Raw genomic sequence first — 12,169 nt, 5'->3', positions numbered from 1 at the left:
TGTTTGTTGTTTGTTTTGTTCTTTGCTTAATTGGCGGCGCTGTGCTGGTGTAATGCATTGGTCAAAAAAAGTCAGCTTTAGTTTTTTTTCTGACACACTGGCCCATGAAATATGTCATTATGCGCTTATATCTTTCAAGTATAGAAATTAGTGCAAAACTAATTATGAAAGTTTCCTTTATTTTTCAGTACATATGTTTTACAATAGCCTTTATGGCTATTACTATGGGATTAATATTATAACTATTATTAGTAGTGTAATGTAGACAGACACTAACTAAACGAGGTTCAAATTTTTCTCTGTTTAATTTGCACCCTGAATATGGGTTGGAGCTTTTAATTTTGAACTCTCAAAGTGCACCAGACTGCTGAATTTAACATTACAGAACACAAAATTTTCTTACGGGGGAGCATGCCCCCGAACCCCCCTACAGAAACAGGGGTCCACCTACCACAGTTTTACCTAAAATCCTGTGAGAAACACTTGTATTGCTGTTCCAATGGAGCTTATAGTTTTCTTAGAGGGGTTCATCAAATGACAATTTTGCACTTATTTGATCTGTTTAGCTCATTTGTTCCTACTCACTTATTACACGGCACACTTATATTACATTTATTTTTCCTTTTTTTTTTGGGGGGGGGGGGGGGCGCTAAAATTGTTGCTGCATACCCCTCTGAAACTGGGTAGTTGCGCCCCTGGCTCTGTATGTGTTTGTGCTCCAGGGCTTTGCCTCTCTGGGCTGTAGGGATCAGGTCAGGATGGTCGACTAGTTTAATTAGTGAGGTTTAGTGTTCTTTTTTTCTGTTTAGTTGTTTTGAGAGTTAATATTTTATATGGGGTGCTATAAAGGGATGAACTTTGAGATGCACCCTTTCAAAGAGGATTTTAGCATGGCACTGTAACAAGAATGTCAACACGGTAATCTGTCTCAGAAATGTTGTGTCTCTCAAAGTCATTCCCTTTACATCATTACCGCCACATTCATCTTTTGTAACAAATCAAACTGTCAGCTCAGCTGCAAGCAATATAGTTTTGAATGGTTACAGATATTTTTTGGAATGTTGGTCTACAGTATGTACACATTACAATAGATGTCTTGCAGTGTTTTGCACCGTGAACTTTTAGTTTTTTAGATGCCATATCAAAAACAGTTTGGCTTTTTAAAATGCATCTTAAAACCCATAACCCGTTTTTACATAATAATGCAACCAATAGAAACATGTGCTCCATTGCTCAAGACTACCTTGTCAGCTTTTTCAGATATGAAAAGATCTTGGTTTGCCCGCAGTTTTGGATCTTTACAACCCAGAATGTGACATCCATAGAAATCTTGTCAGTTCTGCCCTGTTCTGTCTCATATCGCTCTAAGTTTGCACTCTGGCTCTGCATTGATGGTCAGTCTTGATTCCCTCATATGTGGTTGTGCTTCTCATCATGTCTTCAATCCTCTCGGACAGAACTTCCACTCAGATGATTTTTGAGTCAGGCTCACTTACATGATTGCTTCTGTTTGTCAGATGGTTTGCCTACCAAACAATATTGATTTGACAAAATCCATGAATAAGAGTTCAGCTCTCTAAGCAGTTTAATTTTACAGTACAGTACTTATGTGTACTTACCTAGAAAGTACTGGCTAATATAAGGTAAGTACATGGGTTAGGGGTAGGTTCAGGGTTAGTACCTAGATATTACCCAGTAATTACTATAATAAGTACTTAGTATGTACATGGGTAACAGGACTGTAAAAGGAAGCGTTACCCAACAAAATATGAGGTGACATTTAATAACTCAAGAAATAAGGTTTGGCCTGGAGGTGTTTGACAAGTGAGAAGGTGCTGTTGAAAATAGTTCTGGGTGTAAATCTTAATGTGATTTGTTATGCCATTCCATTATGGTTCACATGGGAATCACCTTTTATATTTCTTGTTTTTTGCTAAATGCGTTTCCAGACACTGTGAAAGTAATACAGTGCAATCAGGTTTGATTTAAAGCTCATTTTAAATGCTCACATAATGACAGTTTCTGCAAATTTAACACATAAGCAAAGTAAATTCACACTTAAGATCAGTGCACCATATACTGTATAATTGCAGATTTGTATTATTATATAGGGATATAAGTTTTGTTAGTGTTTCATATCATAGATCATGCCATTGACACGGTATTTTACAGGCAGGGTGTGATAAGGCCAGACGTGACTGGATAAAATAAGCAGGTCTCTGAAGTGATGTGGGAGTCATGCAGACCTGCTATTAGAGCTCCTACTGCCATCATCAACTTGTATGAGTGTCGCTCTTTGTGTGTCTTTGTTAAATGAGTTTAATGCAGTGGAAAAGAAGCACTTAACTGAACCTCAGCAGATCCAGAGTCGGAGTTCTAGTGGTGTTGTGGCCATGAACAAATGACAAATATTTCAAGTTTTCTTTCTTGTAAAGTGCACGAATGCCTTTGATGTATTTTCCTAGCTTCATTGTGATGTTTTTGCAATTTAACATTTTAAAAAATTTAAAAAATTAGCATGATAAACATAATGTCCAGCAGTTGAGAAAATAGAAAAAAGATGTGCTTTGTTGACATTATTGGGGAAAACCCTTATGTTTAAACAGTCTGACTGGAGTATCTTAGTACATTTTTAAATGAATCAGTTGAGTGTATAATTCAATGACTCATTCACAACACACGAAAAACACTCTTTGGTCAATAACAATAATGCTGTCAATAATGCTGTCAAAAATCATTTAAACCACTGAGACAATTTAAAATTTACTCCTTTATTGAGTTCATACCTAATTTTCTTCACTTTTGTCCAGAAAATGAGGATGAAAATGACTGTAAAATGACTCGGTCTGTTCAAATTTGACAGATTTCTTTTTTATAGGCAAATCATGCTCCAGCCAAACTTTGAGCCTGGCTTAGGGGTTAAGAAGAGGTGTCATAGCGCATGGATTACTCTGTGCTCCGCGGAAAAGTGATGACCGTGAAATCTGTCCCTTTATCCCATCAGCTGCACAGCAAGCTGTAACTTCAGCATCTAAGTTGACATGCAAGAGCAGACAGCCTCCTCTCACTAACCGCTGGCCACAGCATGTTTGACTGGTTCATGTGCCGAGTCTGTTTTTCCTTCCAGACTATTTACTAGCAAGCGTCTGTAACAGGGTAACCAATGTTTTCTTTTCTTTGTCCACCAGGGGAGGATCCAGAGGCTAGACGGATGCGTACAGTGAAGAACATTGCCGACCTGAGACAGAATCTTGAAGAAACCATGTCCAGTTTACGTGGGACGCAGATAAGCCACAGGTGAGTGTTAGTTCATCATTAGTTTGGTCATCATTCCAAATATTGGTCTTAATTGGAAAGCTTTTTGCAGTGAGCCTTATAAGATATACATCTATATCAGTTGAGTTAAACAGTATGTTCATTAGTTCCAAAAAGTGACAGCTGCGCTTGAAAAATTGGGTATCTTTTGCCAATTTAATTTCTTTAAAGATAGAGCTCAGTTTGGCACTCAAAAACAATGCAAACCCTCACTGTGCCAACATCTTTGGTAACAAAAACACTCACCAATCTCATTGTGAAATGAAAAATGCTCTCTATTTTTGTCGAGTTAATCATTTATTAAAACCATATTGCCTGTAAGGCCCAAATTCCCAAACACCCAATTACTGAAGAAAATACTTAAGCGCAACCACATTTGTCCGGCTCTGGGATGGCCTATTTCTGCGACTCTCTCTTTATCTCACTCACAATATGAACGTAATTTCACAGGAAAGTGGTTCAGAGGCAGCGCTCTGACATGACAGATGGTGTTGGGCCTTTCTCTCTCTTTCCCTCATGGGGAGCATCTTCTTTGGAAATCAATGCTTGGCCTTTTTGTTTTTTTTCACAGCACATTGCTTCTCAAAGGAGCCAAAAAGGTGTTAGACACTTCCTCACACTCCCTCACAGTAAACCTAACCAGTAAAGAGCCCATGAATCAAAAAAACTCCAACCTTTCTTTGTATGGAGTTCATAATGCTCAGATGTATATGTTGTTGATGCACGGCTGTCAGGCTGTGTATACTAGATGAATGAAGATGAAGAATGAAGGAAAAAGCTATTAATCACTGTAACAAATGGAACTGAGTAATTCAGGGCAGGACAGATGGAAAGATAGCGATCTAGCTATTTATCGTTCGGTCTATAGGAATTTGACCTGTCGTCTTCTGAGATGTTGACCCACTATGTGGATTCCATCAAACGTCATATATCTCGCAGGAGCTTTTGAAATTGACTTCCATTATTCTCTAAACATACAGTACACCATATGATTGGTATACAGTCTGAAAGAGTATAGTACACACGTTCTTTCAGAAACTCCTGCACACACGTATTCACTGCAGTGCTGGGAACGCCACAAAGCTCTATTGATCTGAACCTGTGCTTGTGTTTGGAAGGTTCTCAGACCTTAAATATTGTATTGATTGATGGTAAAAAAAATCCTCAGTATATGAGTTTGGGATCTTCAGCATCAAGGTCAATACAGCATCTCAAGAAAATGAAAATGAAAATCCCATTTAGACTTCATGGGGATTTATTTGATGGAAACTCATTATAAACACCATACAAGATACTGTATAGGCAGATTAAGTCATATAAATATATGTTGCAACGCCCTTCAGCCATGACGTATTCACGATACAGCATAGCCTCTAGTACCTTATTGCTTTTATAAAACAGTTCCCAGATAGCAAACTGACATTGAATCAACGTGGAAATATGACATCGAAACAACGTTGATCTGACATAGTTTTGCTCATCGAATTAACGTTGAACCAACGTCAGACGCGTCATTCTTTCAAAACTAACGGAAAATCAACTTGAAATCAACGCGTTGTTTCAACGTTATGAAAGCAAACCAATTTTCGATTTTTATTTAGCTTTGAAGAATGCCGCGTCTGACGTTGGTTCAACGTTAATTCGATGAGCAAAATCAACGTTGTTTCAATGTCATGAGAGACGTCGTTTCCACGTTGATTCAATGTCAGTTTGCTATCTGGGTTACTACACAATATTAAAGTGAAAAAAAAAATATTTAGTGCAACTTTCATGAAGTTTAATCAATAAAAACATTCCTTCCGCTAGAAAAAATAGTCCCTGACCGTGAACAACAATGTTCCAATGTGTAATACCCATAACATTTTTCATTCTTTATATTTTTTACAACACAATATTTGTGAAATTTCCTCACACAAATAGCTTATCTCTCAGCATGAGAAAACATTTATTTTTTTGTTTATTCCGTCATTATCTCTCTACACTAAACTAAATATTTACATAGCCTAAATAAAAACACATGGGCACATATTTTGATAGATGAGAGGTTAATCTATTTAATTAATGCTAATAATGTAGTGGCTAAAATGCTGCCTAGCAAGAGATAATAATAAATAAATATTTGATAAATTGATTTTGATAGATAAAAAAAGTCTCTCCACATTGTTCCTCAACACTCTTATCCATTGTCAATTCCACCTAGTAAATCAAAATTGACTTTTTTTAATTTTAACATTTTAGCCATTTTAATTCTTAAGTTTTTTTTTTTTCTATGTTGATACGTGTGGTTGCTAAGGGTGTTGCTAAGGGCACAGTGATAAATAGAACCGTTGGGTGAAGCGGTCGTGATTAAAGCGCAGCTATTGATCAATCAGAATTAAGGATTGTATCTAAGCGTTTTATAATAAATAAGATGTAGGCTACATAAAACTGCTGAAATTAATTTATTTCGTATTTTACACAGTGTTTACCTAAAATTCTCTAAAACGTGCATAATGAATTGATAAAAAATGTCAAAAGATTTCAGAACAGCTCCTGTTAATTAGCAAGCATGCATGATTATTACCGTACACTTCCTGATGTAAGAGGATGTTGAAATAAGCTCTAGCACTTTTATCACCAGTATAGCTTTTATAATTGTTTTTCCATTTCATTTCTTGCCACTCGTTCAAGGCATAGCAGAGGAGGACGGCAGACTCAGATAATGCTGCAGTCTTACCATTACCCAGTAGCGCTAGCATGTTGCTAAGAGACGAGGGGTTGTCAAGAAGACGAGACATCGGGAATATATATAGAGGAACTGTCAGCTGTCATGAGGAGTGACGTCAGAGAGGAAGATAAATGCTGGTGACTTGGCCAGAGGGTGATTCGGGAGATCAATAGATTAGACAGAGCAACCTGCCGAAATGTGCTGCATCCAGTGATGTTTACTAACTCGAAATTGGTGATTTATGTTCTCAGCGAGCCATAGACCTCAGCTCATACACTTCCTGTTGGCTTGGATTTGTAGACAAAAAGGGAAGTCATTGTTTCTTAGTTGGTCTGGGTTCTTTGTTCAACACTATTGGGAATAGTACACATGTACCGTACTGCAGGGATGCTCACATTACACAGTTCAGCAGACAGAAAAGAAATTAGAAAATACTGGGTGACTGGAGGGCAGTGAATAAAATGACTTTAAAATGACCCAAAAGCCTGTCACTGCACACCAGTCAGTGAGGATGATGGTATTCCCATATTCTTATGTTTTGCTTAATACTTTACAATAAAATTGAATGAATTAACATTAGGTGTGATGAACTAACAATGAACAAAACTTTTGTCAGTGTGTATTAATTTATTTTATACTTATTTTGAATTATATAAGTCAGAGTTATTTTAGAATTAATAAAATATACTATTATAGTAGGTATTAATATTTTCAATTAGCCTTATTTTAAAGGGGACCTATTATGCAAAATTCATTATTACATTAATTTAATGTGTATCGGCAGTGTGTATCCGCGCACTCCTCTTTTTTTAGTTTTTGGCACGAGCAGTAGAATCTCATTTGCATTTAAAGATACATGCACGAAAAGAGCATGCACTTCAAATAAGCTTACACTTATTTATTTTTTTTTTTTTAAGTTCATTTTTCAATAAAATATTTATATTTTATTTTATTTCAGATTTATTTCAATTACCCACAATTATTTTTAATAGATTTATTTGATGAACACAATGCTGGTATAAGTGGCCATATAGTCGATGTATTATACAGGCACATGGATTTACTGTAGATTAATAAATGCTGTAAAAATGTTAATTGTTAGAGCAGGATATTCATAAATTCATGTTGACAGTTCAAACCTTATTATAAGTACCACAGTAATTTAACAAGAAATATGAACTGCAAAACTTGAAGTATCCCTGCCCTCCTGCAGAAATCCATCTAATCCATTTTTTTGGTCAGTACTAACAAGTCAAGGCCCTTTTTTTGTTTTTTTGTTTTTTTTTTTCCGTCAGTTTTTTTGTTTGTTTATTTGTACATACATGCTTTCCCACATATTTGCACCATTTTTTGAAACAACAACTACCTAATAAACCGACCTAATGTGTTCTGACTGTGAAATTCAATATTACTGTTCAAATATGTGCGTGTTTGTTTTCTATCTATATAAAACACTGATCAGCCATGAGCGAGACCATCTCTGGCTCGGTATCCACCCTTCACTGCTGCTGAGTCACAACTCTCTGGTGTATTTCATAACAAGAGCGTCCACACACTTAATGCTGGTTTCAAATATACCACAGCACAACAGAACAACACTAGGCAGGAACGCTGTTTCTGTAAATTAGACCCTTGGATTTTTCAATACAAATCAATACATGTATCTTTGGTCACTAATACTACTGTAGCTTTTTCACAGTACATGAAAGCGTATCTCTTTCGAAGGATGTTGTTAACCAGCTTACATGCTTGCTAACCTCTAATGAGATTCGTTCGGAATGGACTTTGATGGAGAGGATATTAATATGCCGGTTCTGTAGTCATGACAACGGCGCTTTGGCGCTGATGACTTATTTGTTAAGTGACACTTGTTTTCGGCACCCTGCTGCTGTCCCTTCATGTGAATAACCGAGTGTTATTTTATTGGGGATTTTTTGGGATATATGCTTGTAGACATTGTTTCAACAAGCTATTTTATATTCATGAATTTGTATATTTAATGATAAATATTTATGCATAATTTGAAATAGAACGTGAACCTGAAAATATGTCCGCAATGTGATTGTCTCACCACTAGAGAGAGCTGTTGCAGGACAGTCTTCTTGTATGACGGGTGTGTCATTATGGGCGTCTGCATTTGAGCATGTGTCCATATGCTGTTTTCTCACACGTTCCCGCATCAACAAGCTTGTGAACGTGTGGAGACACCTATACACACATCAGTTCACACATTTATATTCACACAATCAAAGGTCAGGAGGTCAGACTGAAGTTGTGCTTAGGTAATACGCTTGTTGATGGCCTGATGCTCGTTGAAGTGGATTAGACATGAAAGATGGGAATAGTTTCCATTTTATGGCGAGAAGAAATCAAGCACAACCACATTGGCAATCTTTCTGCTTCAGCTGGGTCCTTCTCGCCACGCTGAACACTCACAACCTACAGATAGAAGACCTGCTGTGGAAAGAGACACTGTCTAATATAAAACTCTTCTTCCTAACAGTTTGCTTTAGATATAGTTTTTTTCAGTATCTGTCTATCCATCCATCCATCAATCAACCAACCTACACTTTAAAAATGTTGTTTCTCAATTTTCAATTTTCTCAACTCAATTTTGGGTAAAATATGGACAAACCCAAACTTTGGGTTAAAAATGTCATTTAAAATGTTCACCCAATTACTGGGTTTGTCCATATTTTAACCCCCCAAAAAATCATATATATATATATATATATATATATATATATATATATATATATAATTCATAGCCATTTTTATTTTGTTTTGGAATCTCTGAAATAAAAACTAATGATTGGTAAAACTGGAAATGAACTTAAATAATTCACTAATACCACATATATTATTAGCTATTTATTTTTGTTTAACATCAGTTTTCTAAATCATACTAGCTATTGCTGTATTTAGCAACAAAAAAATTAAAAAAATAAAAATACAATTTTAGCCTTCATTAATGATTATGGAAAAAACATTAAAAAAATCTTATCAACCCTAAACTTTAGAACATCAGTGTAATTTGAAATCTTTCCTGATGCGCACAACAGTTGTGGAGCAAATCACTTTAGTTGTCGAACACATTTGTGTAAGTCACACAGTTTGAATGTTTTTTTTTGTTTTTTTTTTTTTTTTTGCACCATTGAAATAGTAAGTGGATATTTGAAACTCCAAACTTTACTTTAGAAACTTTGCTGCATTGCAGGGTACAGATTGGCCCTCAAACTGTCAAGCAAACTCCTCACCTTGGCACAGGTGTTAGATATTTATGCCTTTTAATGCCAAGTCAGCTGTTTCAGAAGCAGGATATTGATCTAATTACCCAAATACGTCTGCAGTCCCCAAAATCTCTCCTCTAATCTCCTTCTCTTCCTCATTTTTTTCTTTGCAGTACCCTTGAGACAACATTCGACACCACTGTAACTACAGAAGTGAACGGTCGTGGCCTCCCTGCCCTCTCGAGCCGCTCTTCCCCCATGTCTTGGCGTCTCGCCCAAGGGTCCAATCCTCGTCTTCAGGCCGGCGATGCTCCTAGCTTCACCCCGCCCAGATCCAGTGCTGGCACCACTGGTCGCTACGGTGACTCGTCGAGGTTGTTATACACTGCCCCCCTGAGGAGAGCGGCGGCCTCAGGGGTTCGAGGGTCAGAGCCGGGAGAGAAAGGTGGGGTTTCTGAAGCGGGGCCAGAGGTGGACGTGACCGGATACGGGAGTGATGGGGACATACTCGCCAAGAATGTACATGCAGACGATATCAGTGGGTAAGAAACTACAAAATTAGAAACCATATTGGATAACAAACCATGAAAAACAATACTTTTTAGGGGTGTTTTCCAAGAAATGAATGCTTAATTGGTACTCTGCAAGGACAAAAGTGACAGTAAAGACATTTAATGTTATCTGAATTCTTTTTCAAATAAATGCTATTCTCTCTAATCATAAAAAAATCATGAAAAAAATGCATCACGGTTTCCACAAAAAATATTAAGCAGCCCAACTGTTTTGAAGATTGATTTTTTTTTTCTTCTACATCTCATAGTTTAATCGGGCCAGTCGAACAATCAATCACTTTTTCTGTTGTTGTATGCAGTGTTCATAAAGAGAATGCTTAAAAAAAAAGATTGATTTATAACATTTATGTTCATTCCATCAAAGCAAAGAGGGAGTACAGCTGTTTCTCAATATCATTATATGGGTGAGAAACACTCCACCATCATATGTCTCTGTTTGGAGGAATAGCTCAGGGTCACGTATACATCACTGTGTGATGCACTATTGCTTCTGCCCTTGCTGTCTCTATGCTGATGAATAGACTGAGAGAAAAAGAACTCTAGAAATTAAGTTTATAAAAGACCGACTCACAAGGGAACCAAAGTGTGTACCATGTACCTGAAGAAACTCGCATGAAAGCAATGGATTTGGCGATACTAAATACAATAAAGCTCAAACCTGCAGGCAGTGCATCTGCCTAAGACAGCAATTTGCAGAAGTATTGCACTAAATATCGGAACGTTAGTGCTATTCTATGGCATATATTTAATTAACTGAATCTCATCAAAAAGCATTACATACTGTAAGTTGAAAGTAAAAATGATGATTGCATCTATGCACAACGGCTTGTTGTTATTTATATTCTATTATACTATTTATAATAATTTTGAATCACTTTCATTTAATTTCAAGTTATTTTTAATATTTAGGTTTAGTAATTTTGTCATGATTTTTTTCTTAAATATTTTCATCTTTATTTCTATTTTTTGACAAAGAAAATTATTTAGCTCTTTTTGTTTTTAATGATTATATATATATATATATATATATATATATATATATATATATATATATATACAATATAATGCGTCTGCATAAATTTGCAAGAACCAACATTGTCAAACCCCCAGATAAATGCTCACTGTGTATTTGTTGTTTAACCATTAAGGTATCACACAGACGGAGGTCTTTACTCTCGGAATGTCGACCTTTACTCTCGAAATGTTGGTCGCCCACCTGAGATGACGCCAACTCGAGAGGTCGTTCAAAAAGGAGTCAAAGAGATGCAAGGGGAAGACAGGTAAGACGTCCTGTTATGAATCAAACAAAAAGTAATCATTCACCAATTAATGTATTTCCTGACTGATTACAGGAAGTGCTAACGTTTTCTGTAATATTTGAAATATATGCATCCACAATTCTAGTAGTACTGTGTGATTTAAGAGTAGAGATAGTGGATTTCCACACATGTAAGGTCTCTGACAGGCTATGAAAGAGCCAAGTGCTGAGCGGTTGAGGGGAAAGCTCATTTAAGAGAGTAAGAAGTTCTGACAAGATTTAAATGAACGAGTCACATTTTCCGTAACTGTGGAAATTTGGCAAAATATTACAGTTCATTACATTGCTGGTCTCTTTCACTGTGTCATTTGATAATAGGACCCATAAATCTTTTCTTTTTTTTTTTTTTCTTTTTTTAGCTGAAGCTCAAATAATTTAAGTGATTTATATGAATGTAACTTTGAGGACTTTAGCAGAGTTCAGATCAGATCACCTCCGTCAGGTGATGAATGAGATTCAGCGATTGACGGAGCTGATACCACTTTCCTTTGATCAGTGAGCTGCTTCCTGCCTCTATCTGTGCTGGATGAGAACAGCCATTAATGACTGGGAGTGATTCTAACTGATGAGGTCCATACGGTATCATAGCGGCCTGCCAGTCACATCAAAACCTACGTCTTGTCTGCCCTCAAGCAGATTTAAATAATTTGAGCCTTTTTATTATTACGTAATGTATATATATATATATATATATATATATATATATATATATATATATATATATATGCAGTATAACCAAAATATGACACAATTCATAGGTAATCTTCATTGCCATTTAAGTGAAATTACTGAACTTAAATATACGAGCTTGATAAAAATGATCATTCTAGAAGAAAATTTCAAACGGCACTTAGAGGCTTTTGCATCTGAACTCTTCATATATATATATATATATCAACTCTCATTGTCTCATTGAAGATATCAGAATAGTAGATCTCTTACAAGTCGTTTAGGTACTGTATGTATGATGTAATGTAAATGTAAATGTGAAATATAGGTGTGCTAAACAATATGTTTACTTGTTCCT

General features: G+C 36.1%; 1 protein-coding gene across 20 annotated transcripts in view; it reads left to right on the top strand.

Moving 5' to 3' along the window:
- nav3 (neuron navigator 3) overlaps positions 1-12,169 on the top strand; it is a 288,447-nt gene that overhangs the window by 233,345 nt on the left and 42,933 nt on the right. For all 20 annotated transcript variants that reach the window (XM_089127018.1, XM_089127023.1, XM_089127022.1 and 17 more), the window contains 3 exons: positions 3,189-3,297; positions 9,426-9,794; positions 10,973-11,104. In XM_089127018.1, coding sequence (XP_088983144.1) covers positions 3,189-3,297; positions 9,426-9,794; positions 10,973-11,104 — 610 coding nt within the window. The remainder of the gene's footprint in view (positions 1-3,188; positions 3,298-9,425; positions 9,795-10,972; positions 11,105-12,169) is intronic.

The sequence above is a fragment of the Pimephales promelas genome, chromosome 24 (assembly GCF_988280905.1).
Source record: "Pimephales promelas chromosome 24, fPimPro1.hap1.1, whole genome shotgun sequence".
NCBI lineage: Eukaryota > Metazoa > Chordata > Actinopteri > Cypriniformes > Leuciscidae > Pimephales > Pimephales promelas.
The sequence above is the reverse complement of the archived record's forward strand: the minus strand, read 5'-3'. Positions and strand labels throughout refer to the sequence as shown.